Here is a 20,905-nt window from a genome sequence, read left to right on the forward strand (position 1 = left end):
GCCGGCCATGGGGCTCGAACCCGAACCTTCTTGCTGTGAGGCGACAGCGCTAACCACTACACCACCGTGCCGCCTTCTTCAACGTTATCATGTAATTATTAAAATGGTTAACAGATGTCGCCTCACAGCAAGAAGGTCCGGGTTCGAGCCCCGTGGCCGGCGAGGGCCTTTCTGTGCGGAGTTTGCATGTTCTCCCCGTGTCCGTGTGGGTTTCCTCCGGGTGCTCCGGTTTCCCCCACAGTCCAAAGACATGCAGGTTAGGTTAACTGGTGACTCTAAATTGACCGTAGGTGTGAATGTGAGTGTGAATGGTTGCCTGTGTCTATGTGTCAGCCCTGTGATGACCTGGGGACTTGTCCAGGGTGTACCCCGCCTTTCGCCCGTAGTCAGCTGGGATAGGCTCCAGCTTGCCTGCGACCCTGTAGAGCAGGATAAAGTGGCTACAGATAATGAGAATGAGGTTAACAGATGTATCATAGGAGGGTGTAGCAACACCAATCATGATGGGATTAGTACTCATCATTTTCCAAAAGACCAGACAATCACAGAGAAATGGGAGCGCTTCGTGTGAGGCTCCCGGAAGCCGAGGACCAAAGCAGAGCCGAGAAAAAGACCAAGAAAATCGGTGATTCACAAGTTGACTGTTGCCAGGGTAAGAAATAGGAGAGACTATACTCTAAATTAGGTGTTCCTGTGTTTGTGTGGTACACGGATAATGTTATTTATTGACACACACAAAAGTAAACAACACAAAAGCGCTGGGCGATAATACACTTACTTAGATTAGATAGAACTTTATTGATCCCTTTGGGAGGGTTCCCTCAGGGAAATTAAAAAGATGATACAGTCCACAGCCTGGTAAAAAGCAGCCAAAGTAGCATGTTTAAAGTCCCCAGAAATGACCATAAATGCCTCAGGGTGCTGTGTCTGCAGCCTTGCTGTGACAGAGTGAATCCCCTCACATGCAGCGGCTGTGTCTGCCCTCGGAGGGATGTGAACACAGATGGTGATGCTAGCAGCTCCATGTCCAGGCAACATAAGATTTCTCTGTAAAGACAATGTCCTGGGTTACACCAGCGGTTGCTCACGTAAATGATGAGTCCCCCACCTTAGCCTTTCCCGCATGCTTTAGTGTCTCTGTTGGCTCTTACAGCAGTGAATCCCCGCAGGTCCACGTTAGCATCCGGTACAGGGTGTGTTAGCCATGTCTCCGTGAAAATAAATAAGCTGCTCTCCCAGTAAATCCGCTGGTTGTTCAGTGCGGATAGCTCATAGACCTTATTAAAACTGACTCCTGGTTGCGTATTAAAGTTAAAAAATATCCATGGGATATGAAGAAACACACTATATCTTCGTAAGAAGAGCAGAAAAGTAAAAAGATGGAAAAAAGAGGTTTAAAGAGCTAAAAACTACAGAGCTACTGGAGAGGCAGCCGTCTCACACAGCGCCCAAGGTCACACTTTCTTTACGTTTTACTTCACATGTATCAAGGGATATGTGTGTCAGGGCTTGAGATCTTGGGACCTGTCAAACACATTAAATGTATATACAACCCTGCTTAGCCGATTCCATGTGTGTAGCTTATGAAATCTTTCTCCAACAGTAGCCAGTACTCTTCTAAATGAAGAAATATATAAATACATAAGAGTAATTAGAAAAAAATATGATTTATGTAATGATAGATAGATGAGAATTGATACATGAATCCATGGGTTTTGAAGCTGAAGGTGACAATTCCATATTTCAGTGCAAAATCGCTAGCTGCTAAACTTGGTCTACACAGGCTATGCACTGAATCCATGCAAGCTCTCGCAGCCTGCTGGCGCTCCCGCAGGTGACGTCACAAATCTGGCTCCAGACTTCCTTGGGATTTTTCCAGACGCGTTTTATTTTATTTTTTTTCTCCTGTAGACAGATGGCCTTGTGCAAAATTACCCTTCTGGATGAGCGTGTAAAGGGACATACTTTCATATATAAGAAATTGGTCCAGGATATGCACTTTAAGATACCATCCATTATCTCTAGCTGCTTTTTCCTGTTCTGCAGGGTCGCAGGCAAGCTGGAGCCTATCCCAGCTGACTTCGGGCGAAAGGCGGGGTACACCCTGGACAAGTCGCCAGGTCATCACAGGGCTGACACATAGACACAGACAACCATTCACACTCACACCTACGGTCAATTTAGAGCCACCAGTTAGCCTAACCTGCATGTCTTTGGACTGTAGGGGAAACCGGAGCACTCGGAGGAAACCCACGCAGACACGAGGAGAACATGCAGACTCTACATGTTCCTTGTCGGACTCTACATGTCCCTTGTCCGCTGCTGGGCTCAAACCCAGGACCTTCTTGCTGTGAGGCGACAGTGCTAATCACTACACCACCGTGCCACCCCAGTTAAGATCCAATAATTAAAAAAAAGACAAAAGTAGTTATATAAATAGAATATTAAAAAAAAAGAATCTAAAATATACAAGTTTGAAAAGTGGACATATTTAAGAGGTATGTGCATGGGCTATTTTGAAGTCCAAGCACTACAGTATGTCCTGGATTGTGCAAAAATGGGTCACAGGATGAAGACAAAGAGTCATGACATGAATGTGTGAGAAGAAGAGAACAGGTGCAATGGGTTGAATGGATAGCCAAGCTGTACAGTGTGTGCCAGAATGTGCAACAAAAGTTCACAGAATGAAGGTTCAAAATATTGGTGACTTGTTTGTTAATTGGAGGCAAAGAAAGGTTTTCAACGATGAACTCTGATCATGAGGTGAGAACAGGAACAGACCAAGAATGCACCAAAAAGCAGACATAATTACACTCTCTTGCCATCAGTGGCTGTCGCTGGGATTCAAATTGTCATGATGATGGGTCAAATGCTTTTCCTGTGGCAGCAAGTTTTAATTTATTTAAAGGTGCTAACTACAAAATCTTCTGAAGTTTTTTATTGTGCATGGCATTTTCCTTTGTCCCAGAAGAACAATATCATGTGGATGAGATGTGATCATTCTGATGTGCTGAGGGTTGCTTTCCTCCATTTTGAGACCGAATATCCTACCTATTGAGGTAAACCATATGGTCCCGCGGAAATGGCCAAACATGAGGAGCTTTAACTAATTAGAATAATTATGGAACTGGGTCAGACCAAGATGCCGACGCGCGGAAAACATTGTGACTCTGCATCGATCTCGAGTTTTGAGTCGCAGGTCTGTAATTTGTGGTTGACATTCACGAATAGATCTATGAAACAAAAGACAAATATCTTTTCTCAGGTACTACTTTTGTGTTATTGTTTCTTTCTTGTAAAATCAAAATATTAGGTGTATAACGGGCGGCACAGTGGTGTAGTGGTTAGCGCTGTCGCCTCACAGCAAGAAGGTCCGGGTTCGAGCCCCGGGGCTGACGAGGGCCTTTCTGTGTGGAGTTTGCATGTTCTCCCCGTGTCCGCGTGGGTTTCCTCTGGGTGCTCCGGTTTCCCCCACAGTCCAAAGACATGCAGGTTAGGTTAACTGGTGACTCTAAATTGACCGTAGGTGTGAATGTGAGTGTGAATGGTTGTCTGTGTCTATGTGTCAGCCCTGTGATGACCTGGCGACTTGTCCAGGGTGTACCCCGCCTTTCGCCCGTAGTCAGCTGGGATAGGCTCCAGCTTGCCTGCGACCCTGTAGAACAGGATAAAGTGGCTAGAGATGAGATGAGAAAATAGGTCAAACGCGCCCCACGGTGGTCATGTGATATTGTTGCTCACTTGCTTCAGCAATCTCTGGAATCATAAAATGCGGGAAACATTTTATCTCTGCAAAACATTTACACATAGGATACATGCTATGTGTAGAAGCAAAACATCTCGAAACTCCAACAGCAATAAAAATGGAACATTTTGCCCAGAATTCAACTTTGCAGTCGGCACCTTTTAAGTAAAGACTTGAGTGTTCAAAGTTAGAATATTGAATTTTGTCACACTTAAATAATTTCATTAAAAGTACTATATGATGCTTTAAAACAGTATTAAAAATGTAAAATAAACAACCTATGTTTTGAAAAATCTATTCATTCAAGGCAGTATTTAACTATTTTACGATGGTAAAAATGAATACATCTGCGTGACATCTGCGCTCAGGGCTTTCCCACTGGGGGGACTTCATTCTAAACAGTGCTAATTCTTACAGGGTAACGTTTCTTCATTAGTCTGCACTGTGAGTTATGTAATGATTGTAAAACCAGTCAATCCACATTTTCAAACTCCTCTTGTCCTGCATGATTAAATCAACTGAAACTGGTGATGTTCTTGTGCAATACACACACCCATGACACATGGAAACAGACCTGTTATACTGGTCATCAACTCCACCCACTCTAGGTTTAAAATATAAGTCTTGTATTTTAGAGAGTTGGATTGTTTCATGATCTGCAGGGACCTCAACCTTCATTCCCTGCTATGGCAACATCCAGCTGCCCTCCAGACGAATTTTCCTGCCCTGTGTGTTTGGAAATACTGTGTGACCCAGCTACGCTTGCTTGTGGTCACACCTACTGCCTTCAGTGCATCCAGAAGCATTGGGATAAAGCTTCTACAAAGGGCCAGTACTCCTGTCCTCAGTGTAGACAGGTGTTCAATCCCAGGCCTTCTCTGGGAAGAAACAACGTGCTGATGGAAGCCATGAAGAAACTGAGAGTAGGAGAACAGGACGAGCGCTCTGTGTGTTCTTCCCTAACTCCATGTGTCAGTGAACAGTCAGTGAACCCTTCTCTCCAGCCGGGAGCAATACGGTCTAATGGAGCTACAGGACCTGATGAAAAGGCAACAGCGCAAGGGGGATTATATCCTCAGCTCCCTTCCACTTCACCCAAGCTGTGTCCATTACACAAACAGGTGTTGGAGTTGTATTGCTGTGATGATAAAGAGAGTGTGTGTGATGAATGTAGCCTTGTACAACATAAGGGTCATCGAGTGGTGCATCCAGATGAAGAAAAGAAGGTAACTGCTTACATTCTGTGTTGTGCTTCCTGCTTGTTTATTATGTTTCATAGTTGTGTGTGGTGGTGTGGTTTTTATTTTATATATATATATATATATATATATATATATATATATATATATATAAAATATTAGAGTGATTCCACGCTTATGGGTACTGAAATGGGGACATGAACTTATTTTTAAAAATTCACCTAAAACCATTTCTTTTTTTTTTACCATCAGGTCACAAAACATGTAATCTTTAATGAATGATATGTTAAAAGATAACTTTAATTTTCTGAGATGTAATAAAAACATATTCATATGCCAAAGTCAGAACGTAACAGAAGTGTTGTGGACATATATATTCTCAATTTTAACAATGTAGAATTACTTTTTGAAACATAGGAAGGTGATGTTTTAGCAAATATAATTAATAAACATGTGTAGTAGAATAAACATACACATTCTTTCAATAAGATTAACATGGTATATAGCTAGATTGTAATTAATTTGTAACAGACGCGAGATGGACAATCGTAACAGAAGTAATGTAACAGACATCATTTTGGAACTCATAGGCTTGACTTTGGCATATAAATATGTTTTTATTACATCTCAGAAAATTAAAGTTATCTTTTAACATATCATTCATTAAAGATTACATGTTTTGTGACCTGATGGTAAAAAAAGAAATGGTTTTAGGTGAATAAGTTCATGTCCCCATTTCAGTACCCCTAAGCGTGGAATCATATATATATATTTTTTATTTTTAACAAGTCTGATTTGTTCAAGTGACATTTTTTACATAGGTTGCCATTTTTGAGACGTGTCATAAATAACGGACCTAGTTTATTTATTGCTTTGTAATTGTCCTTGTGAGTAGCAAGAGCTGTCAAAAAAGAAGGCAAAGATACAAAGAAGTATTCAAGAAAGAGAGCGGATCATTCAGACATTGCCACAGATTTTTCATGCTAAGAAGGTGAGATTCAGCTGAAGTTTTTAAATATATATTTAAGTCTTCACCAACTGAAGCACTTCAAATTCAGTTTGATTAGTTAGATGTGTGGAGATATATATTTTTTTTCTTTAAACTCAGTGGTGGCTTAATTATTTAGTCCCTGGATAAACATCTGATTTTGATTTGGGGGATAAAATCTGCTACTCGACTATTTATTAATTTTCTTTATCCACAAAATGATGGATGCTTTGGAGAGGTTTCTAAAAATGTAATCGATATGGGCTGTATCACACATCACTGTCTGTCTCTATATTGTTTACTAGCCCATTAGAAGGAAAATGCCACAATATCATGATTGTAGTGTTCTGTATCACCATTTTTCATTCAGCTTCAGTAAATGGTATCTATCCTAGGAACACTGGGCACAAGACCGTAATGGACCCTGAATGATGCACCTGATCAGTGTTTTCTGGCAGGCAGGAGAGGGCTTTAAATAGAAAGAAACTGCTCTGAAAAATTAAAAAATATGACAAAATGGTGGTATGCTGCAAACTCTTATGTCTTGTGTTAGGCTGCCATTCAGGGACTGCAGACAGAGAATCTGGAGATTTTTGGTGAAGTAATGAAGAGTGTGGAGTTGATGAGCTCACAAGTAATGGAAATCCTTCAAGCTTATGAGGCCTCCACTTATAATTGTATAGAGGGCCACCGCTATAGACTACAGGACGAGATCAGCCAACTAAACAAACAAGATGAAGAGCTAAACAGACTAGCTCAATCTCAGGACTCTATTCAGTTCCTAAAGGTATGATCACCCTCACATGTTTCAGGGCCTTTTACTAGTATGGTACTAATTTTTATGCAAATATATAGTGCAAGTCTCTACAGACCTGTGGTGGGTTTCCTAAAAGCCTCTTAACGCTAAGAGCATCTTAACTAGGAGAGAGTGTTCATTGTGCTGCTCGCTCTACATTTTAATGATCTTTGTGCTACGAGGCTTTTGGGAGACTCGTCACTGATTAATCTTCATGGAGGGTGAGGAGGGCAGGGGTAGCTTAGTGGTTAAGGCACTGGACTATTGCTCAGAAAGTCATGAGTTGAAATCCCAAGGACCTTACTCTTAACTGCTCAGTTGTAAGTCAGCCAAATGAGGTAAATGTAAACGGGTTACCATTAAATCATCAACCACATTATATTTTGTATAGTGCTTGAAGGTTTGTGAACCCTTTAGAATTTTCTATATTTCTGCATAAATATAACCTAAAACATCATTTTCAAACAAGTCCTAAAAGTAGATAAAGAGAACCCAGTTAAACAAATGAGACAAAAACATTGTACTTTGTCATTTATTGAGGAAAATGATCCGATATTACATATCTGTGAGTGGCAAAAGTATATGAACCTCTAGGATTAGCAGTTAATTTGAAGGTGAAATTAGAGTCGGGTGTTTTCAATCAATGGGATGACAATCAGGTGTGAGTGGGCACCCTGTTTTATTTAAAGAACAGGGATCTATCAAAGTCTGATCTTCACAACACATGTTTGTGGAAGTGTATCATGGCATGAACAAAGGAGATTTCTGAGGACCTCAGAAAAAGCATTGTTGATGCTCATCAGGTTGGAAAAGGTTACAAAACCATCTCTAAAGAGTTTGGACTCCACCAATCCACAGTCAGACAAATTGTGTACAAATGGAGGATATTCAAGACCATTGTTATCCTCCCCAGGAGTGGTCGACCAACAAAGATCACTCCAAGAGCAAGGCGTGTAATAGTCAGCGAGGTCACAAAGGACCCCAGGGTAACTTCTAAGCAACTGAAGGCCTCTCTCACATTGGCTAATGTTAAGTCCACCATCAGGAGAACACTGAACAACAATGGTGTGCATGGCAGGGTTGCAAAGAGAGAGCCACTGTTCTCCAAAAAGAATACTGCTACTCATCTGCAGTTTGCTGATGATCACGTGGACAAGCCAGAAAGCTATTGGAAAATGTTTTGTGGACGGATGAGACCAAAATAGAACTTTTTGGTTTAAATGAGAAGCGTTATGTTTGGAGAAAGGAAAACACTGCATTCCAGCATAAGAACCTTATCCCATCTGTGAAACATGGTGGTGGTAGCATCATGGTTTGGATCTGTTTTGCTGCATCTGGGCCAAGACGGCTTGCTGTCATTGATGGAACAATGAATTCTGAATTATACCAGCTAATTGTAAAGGAAAATGTCAGGACATCTGTCCATGAACTGAATTTCAAGAGAAGGTGGGTCATGCAGAAAGACAACGACCCTAAGCGCACAAGTTGTTCTACTAAAGAATGGTTAAAGAAGAATAAAGTGAATGTTTTGGAATGGCCAAGTCAAAGTCCTGACCTTTTATCCAATCGAAATGTTGTGGAAGGATCTGAAGCGAGCAGTTCATGTGAGGAAACCCACCAACATCCCAGAGTTGAAGCTGTTCTGTATGGAGGAATGGGCTAAAATTCCTCCAAGCCGGTGTGCAGGACTGATCAACAGTTACCGGAAACATTTAGTTGCAGTTATTGTTGCACAAGTGGGTCACACCAGATACTGAAAGCAAAGGTTCACATACTTTTGCCACTCACAGATATGTAATATTGGATCATTTTCCTCAATAAATAAATGACCAAGTATAATATTTTTGTCTCATTTGTTTAACTGGGTTCTCTTTATCTACTTTTAGGACTTGGGTGAAAATCTGATGTTTTAGGTCATATTTATGCAGAAATAGAAAATTCTAAAGGGTTCACAAACTTTCAAGCACCACTGTACATGTCTGTATTTAACATAATCTTCTATTTAAATCCTTTATTTAATTGTTTCCTGCCCATGCTAGACACTTGACACCACAGGTGATGTAGATGTGGTTGGGAATGCACAGCTGGAGACTTTACTCCCAGAGTCAGTTGAGTCTGGAATCCGGTCAGCTCTTGAAGCTTTTAGAGAGAGGCTCCATGACCTTTGTAAAGGAAGCCTGGCCAGTATCTTCAGAATTGGTAAGAGCCTGTCCAATACTGCATGCCTTTTTAGAACACCACATTACATAATGTATTGCCTAGTGTGTTCATAAAGCTGCAGGTTTCTGGGTTGGGGGTGGTTGGAAGGAGAGTCATAACAGATACAGTACCCATCAAAAGTTTGGACACACTCCTTCATAGTAATGAGTAAACTTTTGACTGGTACTGTTTGTAAGAAGGAATAGGCAAAGATTGGAACAGCAATCACGCCCAAGAGCTAGAATGCATATGTCTAATAAAATGGAGAAAGGGAGACACTTTCTTTTCAACTGATGTGAATATTTTCACTATTTAATAGCTTAGCATTTACTATTTGACCATTTTTGTTACTCAGTGAAGGAGAATGATAGAACATCTGTGAAACTGAAGTGGTATTAAAACGTGATTAAAATAAATATCTTTGTAGTCTTCTATTTCATTCAACTACACTATGTCTACAAATGTTTAGAATCTTCACTCATCAACTTTTAGTATTGAACTATCACGCTTGTCAAGCTCTGCAATTTCTTACACTGTTCTGTTCAATCTCATCGACCACAATGCATCTCTTCATATTTTTATGTAGTGAATGATGCAGAAAAAACAACAGTATTGAATGGATCAGCGAAATGCCCTAATCCTAATAACTTGCAGGCTGATTCACAAAATGCAGGTAGGCAAAGTTATATTTTTCTTTTGGAAATTTTTGAATTTGCCGTTCATATTTTCCTTTACTGTATTTTGTAATTATTCAAATCTTTATTGCTATAAATTCTCAATTATGTCTGGCTCGAAATCAGTGTAAATGCATAACATCCCCTAAATTCAGAACAGTTCACGAATACAACGTTATTTATAATTGAATGAATGCAAGTAATCCTGCTTTCTCTTTAGCTCCTAAAGTGACACATGCATCTAGCAAAAGTGACAGTAAACCTAAAACCACAACACTTCAGCACCCTGAAGCTTCCTCTGCAAATTCAGGTAAATATAAAAATGTATATATACAGCAGTGTAATTATAATACAAATTTGCGAAAAAGAATCTGTTTGCGGGCGGCACGGTGGTGTAGTGGTTAGCGCTGTCGCCTCACAGCAAGAAGGTCCTGGGTTCGAGCCCCGGGGCCGGCGAGGGCCTTTCTGTGTGGAGTTTGCATGTTCTCCCCGTGTCCGCGTGGGTTTCCTCCGGGTGCTCCGGTTTCCCCCACAGTCCAAAGACATGCAGGTTAGGTTAACTGGTGACTCTAAATTGACCGTAGGTGTGAATGTGAGTGTGAATGGTTGTCTGTGTCTATGTGTCAGCCCTGTGATGACCTGGCGACTTGTCCAGGGTGTACCCTGCCTTTCGCCCGTAGTCAGCTGGGATAGGCTCCAGCTTGCCTGCGACCCTGTAGAAGGATAAAGCGGCTAGAGATAATGAGATGAGATGAGAATCTGTTTGCAGATTTATTAAATGTGATTGGTTTCTTGTTTGCAGAGAGAAAATTGACTCGCCCAAGTCTGGAAAACCCAGCACCTAAATCAAGGGAGGAAATGCTAAAATGTAAGTCTGATATATTATATATTTTTAAATAGTATTCATGGATAATGATTGAACATGCTGTATATGGTCTTTATAAAGACTAGTTTGGATTAACTTTTTTGAAAGGCAACACAAAGATTGGTTTGCCAAAACATGGTACAAAACCCTCATACAGTGCCCTCCACGATTATTGGCGCCCCTTGATTTGTAAAAAGGGTTAGAAAAAAAATCCACCTTTGGTGAAGAAGCTTCATCTCACACTGAAAACAATCCGCATGTGATTTTTGTTATTTACTGTAGGGGTGCCAATAATAATGGCACATGTGGTTTTTGCTGAAAATAATTTTTCTTGATGAGGGATTTGTTTTTCTCTGAATAAATATATTTCAATTAAAGGTTGGGTTTTTCTAATTTTTTTTTCTTCACAAAAGGTGGCTTTTTTTTTCCCCTAACCATTTTACTAATCTGTACAAGGGGTGCCAGTTGGCTAATCATTGAGGACACTGTAGAATTTAGACTTTCAGCTGAACTTTACATTGTGTATTTTTTTTTTTATGTTACTGGTAAAGGAAGATATTATGGAGAAGATAAGATATTATTTATGCAGTGAAATATTCCTATACAACAGTGTAATATTAAAGAACAACAATTTCCATTTAGTCCGCTTTGAGCCCACACTGGACCGCAACACTGCTTATCGTCACATCCGCTTGTCTGATGGAGATCGCAAGGCCACTCTCCGTGCAGAAAATCAGAATTACCCAGAGCACGCTGAACGCTTTCTCTACTGGAGGCAGGTCATGTGTCGGGAGCCTTTGGCAGGAAGTCCTTACTACTGGGAGGTGGAATGGACAGGACAGAAGGTACATTAACTTATTTACCTTGAAACCTTGAGGAAAAAGAATCTGTTTGCAGTTAAAATAGAGTGTAGACATCATTTTTACCTGAAAGAAAAAATCAGTACTTTTTATGTTAATTTGAGTAAACGTCAGGTAATGCATGCAAATTAATTAAATATCAATAGAGTGATGCACATATTTAAGCAAGTATATTTTATTACTAAAGTTAGAAATGAAACACTGCAGTAGCACTAATGCAGCACAATGGTCCTTGCAGATCACTATTGGTGTAACCTATAAAGATATTGGGCGCGCCACAATGGATGACCATTCCAGACTGGGGTATAATAAGCACTCGTGGGGCCTGTACTGGTCAGGCACAGCCTTCTCTCTGTGGCATGCAGGAAAGGAAACGGTGCTAGCTGTTCCTAAAGCCCGGCGCATCGGGGTCTATGTGGACCAGCAGGCAGGCGTGCTGGCTTTCTACAGGGTCTCTCACAACCAGGCCCACCAAATCTGCTGTGTCGAAACTGAATTTAGTGGGGCTCTCTATCCTGGTTTCCGATTCTGGACTGGTGTGGGTTCTACCATCACTGTTTGCCAGCTGGGCTGAGTGATGAAGGGTCAGGAAGATCCTTATTTATAAACCTATTTAACTGATGCGGCACTGTTTGTCTCTTACTTTGTTTTTCTGTTAAATGTTAATGTCCCAAGACCTTGATTTTTGATGTTGGTGAAATAAATATTCACCACTAGATGTTGCTGCAAGCATCTAATTCACCGAGACATTTCCTGTAAGACTCCTAGGAATGGAGCACTCTATCTGTGGCCACCTCACGGTTTGTAAAGTACAGGGTTTGGTGGTGGTGTAATGATTTGAAACAACCACAGATGGGGTGACAAATTAAAGGAAAAATTACAGAAACTACTTTTATAAGGTGTTGGGTCACCATAAGCTGCTAGAATAGCTTCAGTGCTACTTAGCAAGGATCCTATACCTGTAAGTGTCTGTAACTGGAAGGATAAACACAATTCTTCCTAAAGATATTGTAAAATGCTCCCACCATTCTGTATGAATGCACAAACTATATAGTGTCCCCTTTAACTGAAGTGTGTTATGAAGTTTAACTGAAAATGTGTTTTTATATGAAGTTAAACTGATGAATTTGTCAGGAGTTTTGGATTGATAAGAATGTGCATGATGAACACTTCATTTGTATTTAGAAACCATTTCTCACATGATGAACTCCAGTGACTGTTCAATTCTTGTCACGGACATTTAATATTCTACACAAAGAATTTCTTTATTTCACCATGTACTAATTCCAAAAACAGAAATATTGCATATCAGTTTTCATATTCTGTCATTATCTCATCTCATTTGATTTCTTTCTATATTTCTGCACATGGGCTTAGGTCGACTTTTCTGTTTTCTCTCTATGCAACATTTGGGCTTGGTCCTAAAATCAAGTGTTTAAAGTATCCCTGATTTTGAATGGCTGATTATACATGTTGGAGTTTAACACAGTGCAAAAGTCATAAAATAGGCTCCTTCTGTCACAGATGGTTATTTTTGTTTTATTACTGCCAAATAAAGACCCCAAACAACTGATTCAACAAAGTTCTAATTAAATCCTCTAGCTATCTAATCATGCTATTTCTGTCATGTTCACATGGGCCCTGTTTATTCATGTCATGTGCAGTGCTTTAAATGGAGATCTAAATAAAGCAAAGCCTAAATTAGAAGCTGTGTCACGGAGGGATGGATGAGAAATAACAGACATGAGCAATTCTCGCAGCTCAGACAAACTTTTCTCCTTTTCCACTTCGAAAAGGGAATGACTAGAAAGGAGTAGCAGCTGTCGTCTGTGCCGGCTAAGACAGATGTCTTTCTAAAAGTAGAGATTTGTAATAAAGCTATTGTGATTTATGTAATGTATCTAATGCTGAGAAAATCTGCAGCTTATCATAAATATCTTGAAATTGATATTGGTTTCTATAGTTGCTTTAAAATTATTCTAGTCTCACTAATGAATTTCTTACAGGAAATGTTTATTTCTTTCAATAGAGATTAATAACTTAAAGCTTAAATGCTAGAGATTTGAGAACTGCATGTTAATAAAGCTAGGAAAGTTCCTATTATGATCATACATAATACTTGAATTGTTTGATCATGCTCATAAAATGTGTGCTGCGGCCATTTAGTTTTGTGTTTGTTTGTTTTTAAAAGCTTGAAAGGAGTGTCAGTCTGAGAGTTTGGAATCGTCAAAGGAAGTACAGTGGTGCTTGTAAGTTTGTGAGCCCTTTAGAATTTTCTATATTCCTGCATAAATATGACCTAAAACAACATCAGATTTTCACACAAGTCCTAAAAGTAGATAAAGCAAACCCAGTTAAACAAATGAGACAAAAATATTATACTTGGTCATTTATTTATTGAGGAAAATGATCCAATATTACATATCTGTGAGTGGCAAAAGTATGTGAACCTTTGCTTTCAGTATCTGACGTGACACCCCCCCCCCCCCCCCCCCCCGTGCAGCAATAACTGCAGCTAAACACTTCCGGTAACTTGATCAGTCCTGCACATCGGCTTGGAGGAATTTTAGCCCATTCCTCCGTACAGAACAGCTTCAACTCTGGGATGTTGGTGGGTTTCCTCACATGAACTGCTCGCTTCAGATCCTTCCATAACATTTCGATTGGATTAAGGTCAGGACTTTGACTTGGCTATTCCAAAACATTATTCTTCTTTAACCATTCTTTGGTAGAACAATTTGTGTGCTTAGGGTCGTTGTCTTGCTGCATGACCCACCTTCTCTTGAGATTCAGTTCATAGACAAATGTCCTGGCATTTTCCTTTACAATTCACTGGTATAATTCAGAATTCATTGTTCCATCAATGATGGCAAGCCATCCTGGCCCAGATGCAGCAAAACAGGCCCAAACCATGATACTGCCACCACCATGTTTCACAGATAGGATAAGGTTCTTATGCTGGAATGCAGTGTTTTCCTTTCTCCAAACATAACGCTTCTCATAACCAAAATGTTCTATTTTGGTCTCATCTGTCCACAAAACATTTTTCCAGTAGCCTTCTGGCTTGTCCACATGATCTTTAGCAAACTGCAGACGAGCAGCAATGTTCTTTTTGGAGAGCAGTGACTTTCTCCTTGCAACCCTGCCATGCACACACATGTTGTTCAGTGTTCTCCTGATGGTGGACTCATGAACATTAACATTAGCCAATGTGAGAGACATGCCTTGCTCTTGGAGTGATCTTTGTTGGTCGACCACTCCTGGGGAGGGTAACAATGGTCTTTAATTTCCTCCATTTGTACACAATCTGTCTGACTGTGGATTGGTGGAGTCCAAACTCTTTAGAGATGGTTTTGTAACCTTTTCCAGCCTGATGAGCATCAACAATGCTTTTTCTGAGGTCCTCAGAAATCTCCTTTGTTCATGCCATGATACACTTCCATAAACATGTGTTGTGAAGATCAGACTTTGATAGATCCCCGTTCTTTTAATTAAAACAGGCTGCCCACTCACACCTGATTATCGTCCCATTGATTGAAAACACCAGGCTCTAATTTCACCTTCAAATTAACTCCTAATCCTAGAGGTTCACATACTTATGCCACTCACAGATATGTAATATTGGATAATTTTCTTCAGTAAATACATGACCAAGTATAATATTTTTGTCTCATTTGTTTAACTGGGTTCTCTTTATCTACTTTTAGGACTTGTGTGAAAATGTGATGTTGTTTTAGGTCATATTTATGCAGAAATATAGAAAATTCTAAAGGGTTCACAAACTTTCAAGCACCACTGTATCTGAAAGGAAGTGTCCATTGACAATGCGCTAGGATAGCAGCCCCCCCATGAAACGAGGAAACAATCTAAGCTTCAGAATTTCTTTGGAGCATTGTGGTTAGCATCAGATCAACTGCTCTGCTCCCAGTAGATGATGATGACGACGAGCTGGACTGTAATTGTGCACTGGTTCCTTGTCTATGGGAATAATACAATGTAATATGATGTGATTCAGATGTCCGATAATGAAAGTCCTACTTATTGCTCATTGCTGGGACAAAGACACACAGGTTGTGTCCTCACCTAGAGAAAGCAAGAGGTGGAGCCAAACAAACCTTTATAGCTAAACCTATGTAATCTGAGGGCAAACATCGTCGCCGGTCACACAGCAGAATGAGAGGTAAGACTGATCTTACACCTGCATAAATTGGTAAGGAATACAGTATGAATAAGCTTACTATAACTAACTGTGAACAAACACAAAATCCAAATAAAGCTCTAGATGTCAGAGGATTATCTCTCTAAATTATCCACTCGGATTATCCCAAGGTCTGACATTAGCTATACGCTTGTAGTCAGTTTGTGGATTTAGGTGGATCCTATTTCTCTAAAACCACTTGTTTTATGATATGTTCTTTACTCATCCAGGCCTTGTGTTCTTGTGCCTGATTGGATGTTCTCTTGCAAACGAACCTGTATACTCTTGGAATGGTCCTGGAGAGCCGAGTCAGCCTTATCCCAGCACTGACAACAGTAAAAAACAGAGATCACTCTCTTTAATAATAATTCTGAAATGTAATCTAAGGAACTTTCTTTGTGGTAATGTTGGGATGAATTGAAAGGTGAATTTGTTGTTTTCTATCTGCAGTTTGTCTTACTGACGCGAACGCCTGTAGCTGTTGCCTGATGCAAAAGCAGATGATGGCAATGGAGAGTTACTTCAACCTGAGCCTGAATGAGATGCACAGGCAACTGGAGAAAGCTCAAACTGCTCTGAACTATGTACGCTGTGAGTAAGCCTACTTTTGCTTGAAAGGTTATGGTTAGCATGGCGAACTTATACAGGCTCATAATGTCCACTAGTCTTCACTCTGTTGGCTGTTAGTGCTATTGGTTGAGCCATTCTTCAACACTTGCAAGTGAGTGTCCCTCAATTGTGCTCTCTCTCCTCAGCCAGCCGTAGTGCCTTTTCAGTGGCACTGACTGACACTCGTCGATGCCTAACATCCAGCCGAGATGACACAGTAGTCAAGTACCAGACTATATTCATTAACTTGGGTGACCGCTACAATGCTAGTACTGGCACTTTTACAGTCGCACGCTCAGGAGTCTATGTGCTGGCTCTTACAGTGTACAGTGATGCAGGTGCCCCTGGTGCCCTCCTAGCTGCCTGTGTTCGTTTGCGTAAAAATGGTCAAGTGATTGCAGCACTTCGTGAATACAACATGCAGGACCAGGAGGACAGTGCTACCACCGTCCTGGCAATACAGATGCGAACTGGGGACAAGGTGGATGTGATTCTCCCATCTGGCTGCTACCTGTGTGATGACGACAGCCATTTCAACACATTCAGTGGCTTTTTGCTTTATGCTACTGATTAAAAAAAAAAATTAATTCTCTGATCCCATGTCTGTGTTTAGACTTTTGCAGTGATCCTTGTGAGCTTTCAAAATCAAGGCCATGTACCGTATGCTTTGGCTCCTGATCAGATTAGATTGTTTGTTGTTTCCAGTTCATAACTGAGATCCAGGTTCAACATGGTTGCCCCAGGCTTACTGTATACTGTTTATTTAAAAAAAAAAAAGTTATTCCTCCTCCTTCTTCTTTTAAATGTTTAACTCTTTCGTAAATATCTATATAACCAATGTATAACAAAGAACTGTTTTATTCAAGTGAATTTAAAATAAAGAGGAATGAAGAACATATATTTTGTGTTTATTCTTTCTGCTGATATGTAATAACAGTCTGAAAATGGCTATGAATGGAATATAATCAAACAACACCTTACAAACTATACAAACATTTTGCCATAGCAATAGCCAATTCAGAATAATGGCATAAAACTTAAATGACCCAAGTGATGTCATCAGATGGCTAAAATCAGCATCATATAGCTAATATATTATGTTTCAAAATATACAGTATCGATCAAAAGTTCATTCATAGTTTGTTTTTTTGTATTTTGACAATTTTCTACACTGGAGAACAATATTGAAGACATCAAAACTATGAAGAAACAGATGGAACGTGTATAGAATGATGTGGTAAACAAAAGTGTTAATATATGTTTCATATTTTAGCTTCTTCAGAGTAGCCACTGTTTACCTTGATGCTTTGCACACTATTGGCATTATCTTAACCAGCTTCATGAGGTAGTCACCTGGAATGTTTTTCAATTAATAGGTGCCTCGTCAAAAGTTAATTAGTGCAATTCCTTGCCGCCTTAAAGCTAGACTACCTTTCAGATTTTTCAAGTGTAGGTCATAAAAATAATTTTCCCTGACACCCAATTATTTTTGTTTAGTGGACCAAAAGCTACTGAATTCAAATCACAGACTTCCAATTTTATTAGTTTTTTTTTAATAGAACAATTAATGAATTTAGAGCCACGTGGTCCTAAATTCTCTGCTATTTTTTCCTGCTTCACCATGACCCAATTCAAGATACTACATCATGCATCACGTGGTGGGCTTTCCCAGTTCGCGCAAGGCATTGTGGGATACAAATTTGAAACAGGAGAGAAAAATGGAGGACGTGAGTGTGCGAATGAAACGTGAAAGACCGACTACAGTACCGGAAAGCGAGAAGAAAAGACATTATGTTGCGAAGGAAACGCAGGACCAAACTAATAAATATCGGCGGTCAGCGAGCACCTCGGTGTGATCAGCCGTTCGTTTAGCGACAGAATGATGTAACTGTCAGTGCACGGTCAAGGTAAACCTGTAGATGGCAGTAATGTAACACTGTGTATGCCAGCTGCCGTAAAACCCAAAAGAAGAAGAGGAAAAGGAAGAAGGTAAACCTGCACATGTGCACACGGACTTCCTCTGTCTGCTTGACTGCGTGAAGCAAATTATTTCATGCACATTATTTGCTCGTGAATCCCGTCAAATTAAATAACTTCCCAGCTACAGAATGGCCTGGGTTTTTTTTTTTTTTTGTTTGCTTGTTTTTTTTTAGATATTACAGAAATAAACATATATCACAATGACCAAATTTCAGAGGGAACTAAATTTCACTGATTTCATGAAATCAAAAGGCCATCTAGCTTTAATGCATTTGAGATCAAACAGTAAATTGCCCTATCTGACAACTGTCGTAATCCATATTATGTCAAGAACCGCTCAACTAAGTAAAGAGAAATGACATCCATCATTACTTCAAGACATGAAGTGTCTTTTAATGAATAACAAGAGTGTTCTGAGAGCACAATATCTCCCGCTGGCAACTATGCCAAAACTCTGGTAAAATGCAACTGAATTGAACGAAATTGCAATATGTGTATTACCAACATATAACAAAGAATCCTGCCAAGTTTCGTGAAATTCCTCCAAAAAATGTGAGAGGAGTTTATTTCAGAAGGTTGGAGAGCGAGTCACAATATAATCCCCTTTCAGCCAGCGGGGGAGAAAAAAAAAGAATTAGAAGGTATGTCCAAACTTTTGACTGGTACTATATATTATTTTAAAAAAAAATAATGGGTAAATCTTTGTGCCAGGAGTCAAAATATTTGTTGCTTGACTCCTGAGTGGAACATAAAGGGATACTGTGTTAGTATTCATGTCTCTGTCCTTCCCTGGGCCCAACTCCACATACCATATGATATCAGTCAGAGCAATAGTAAGTGATATTACCCATGTACTTGTGTTATACAACTCCCTGACACTCATTATTATACAGTACACCACTCTGGACTTTTGTGAAAGCAACTGTGCAGGTATCTTACTGTGATTAAAAGTTCTAAATAAGGAAGAGCTAAAGCCTGCAGATCAATAAAGCATACATCAAATAATGGCATGACTGTATTTTTAATTTAAAATCATCTATTTTGGGCTGTTCCTGGTTTTAACAGCATAATTATTTTCCACAAACCTTCTAATTACCCTTCCTTCACTGCATATAAAATAGCTGCACTTTTTAAAGTTGAGTTGATATCACAGGTCATAAGATCGCAAGGCATGGTCCGCACCCTACTATGAGAATCAGGCTAAAACTCCTGTATCTGCCTCAGCACTGGGATTACTGATCAAGAGATAAAGCAAATAAATGCAGCAATAATAAAACAAACCCTCTCTGTCTGTACAAATATGGCTCAAATTGCTGATCACCATAATGGCTGGTATTAAAACACCCAGAGTGCTGGAAACATGATCCTAGTGTCCTTATAAACCATATGAAATGTGTGCACACATACACACAAATTGTGCACTCCCAAGTGGGCTTCTTGGGATAGATACAGAATACAGTAACAGAATGTGTTTCACACATTCCTGTATTCCCATCAGCTCACACAAAAACTCAACTGCAGTGTCATTAACTCTACCAAACACACACACACACACACACATACACACACACACACACACACACACTTCAGAAACAGGTTTCACGCAGTTCCCTCTACTCATCTGCTTCATCGTCGCTCAGAATCACAGTGAGTATATGACTAATTCAATTAAAATAATATATTGCCATTATTTCTGAAAGTTTACATTTAAACCAAATGTGAGAATCAAATGCTGGTCAGAATACACAATGAATGCAAAATCATTTTGATTCAAATTTTCTGAGCAGGTTGTGTCTTCATTTGTACACCCAGTTGAAATATTATGAATTACAACATAATACCAGTGAAATATTTGTATGTACAGTACATATACGCTGATTTGTCAGTTTATAAGGAATAAAAATCTAATATGAAATAAGTTGCTATCTAAGTGTATGCTGTATGTTTACAGAGTTTAAGCATAATGTGATTTTAAAGTAATACTCCAAAAAATGTTTGACTTAGTCTCAATCTGTTGCATCTATAGTGAATGATTAATTACTTTGGAGAAATACGTTGATACACTTTCCTGTAGTGAGAAAAGAATAGAGACCCAGCTAATGTGAAACTCACTTATAATGGAAGTTTAAGGGCAAATGTTGAAAAGTTTGAAATATGCAGCAAAAAATCCATTATCTATATCGCTTATCCATCAGGGTCATGGAGCCAATCCCTGCTGACATCAGGCGAGAAGTGGGGTACACCATGAGCAGGTCAAATACAGAGACAAACAACCATTCACACCTATGGGCAGTTTAGAGCAGCAAATTGGTCTAATCCACATGTCTTTGGACTGTGGGAGGAAACTGGACCACCCAGAGGAAACCCACATATGCAAACTCCATACAGAAAGGCCCCAGTCAGCTGTAAGGTTCAAACTCAGAACATTCTTGATGCGAGGCAACAGTGCTAACCAGTGCACCACCGTGCAGCAATCCATCCATCCATTATCTGTAGACACTTATCCTGTTCTACAGGGTCGCAGGCAGGCTGGAGCCTATCCCAGCTGACTATGGGCGAGAGGCGGGGTACACCCTGGACAAGTCGCCAGGTCATCGCAGGGCTGACACATAGACACAAACAACCATTCATACTCACATTCACACCTACGGTCAATTTAGAGCCACCAGTCTTTGGACTGTGGGGGAAATCGGAGCACCTGAAGGAAACCCACACAGACATGAGAAGAACATGCAAACTCGCCAGCCACTGGGCTTGAACCCAGGACCTTCTTGCAGTGAGGCAACAGTGTT

At 40.0% G+C, this 20,905-nt stretch overlaps 2 protein-coding genes across 4 annotated transcripts in view; both read left to right on the forward strand.

Moving 5' to 3' along the window:
• The window catches only part of ftr86 (finTRIM family, member 86), a 39,136-nt gene extending 26,237 nt beyond the window's left edge, over nt 1-12,899 (forward strand). Inside the window, exons 2-10 of one of the 2 annotated variants that reach the window (XM_060944131.1) lie at nt 4,408-4,971; nt 5,840-5,935; nt 6,486-6,719; nt 8,768-8,927; nt 9,514-9,600; nt 9,822-9,911; nt 10,404-10,469; nt 11,109-11,311; nt 11,565-12,899. In XM_060944131.1, the coding sequence (XP_060800114.1) occupies nt 4,408-4,971; nt 5,840-5,935; nt 6,486-6,719; nt 8,768-8,927; nt 9,514-9,600; nt 9,822-9,911; nt 10,404-10,469; nt 11,109-11,311; nt 11,565-11,900 (1,836 nt within the window). In that variant the 3' untranslated portion in view covers nt 11,901-12,899. The remainder of the gene's footprint in view (nt 1-4,407; nt 4,972-5,839; nt 5,936-6,485; nt 6,720-8,767; nt 8,928-9,513; nt 9,601-9,821; nt 9,912-10,403; nt 10,470-11,108; nt 11,312-11,564) is intronic. The other variant, XM_060944132.1, reaches the window with a different exon arrangement.
• Nucleotides 12,900-15,076: 2,177 nt separating this feature from the next.
• On the forward strand, nt 15,077-17,029 carry cbln20 (cerebellin 20). Of its 2 annotated transcripts, XM_060898118.1 has the most exons (4): nt 15,077-15,506; nt 15,755-15,859; nt 15,975-16,115; nt 16,280-17,029. In XM_060898118.1, exons 1-4 carry the CDS (start codon nt 15,500-15,502, stop codon nt 16,705-16,707), a joined length of 681 nt encoding a protein of 226 aa, XP_060754101.1. In that variant the 5' UTR covers nt 15,077-15,499; the 3' UTR covers nt 16,708-17,029. The 2 variants fall into 2 exon arrangements, with proteins under 2 accessions (XP_060754101.1, XP_060754100.1); XM_060898117.1 differs by having other exon boundaries at nt 15,077-15,859.
• The last annotated feature ends 3,876 nt before the right edge of the window (nt 17,030-20,905 follow it).

This window comes from Neoarius graeffei, chromosome 17, assembly GCF_027579695.1.
Source record: "Neoarius graeffei isolate fNeoGra1 chromosome 17, fNeoGra1.pri, whole genome shotgun sequence".
Lineage (NCBI taxonomy): Eukaryota > Metazoa > Chordata > Actinopteri > Siluriformes > Ariidae > Neoarius > Neoarius graeffei.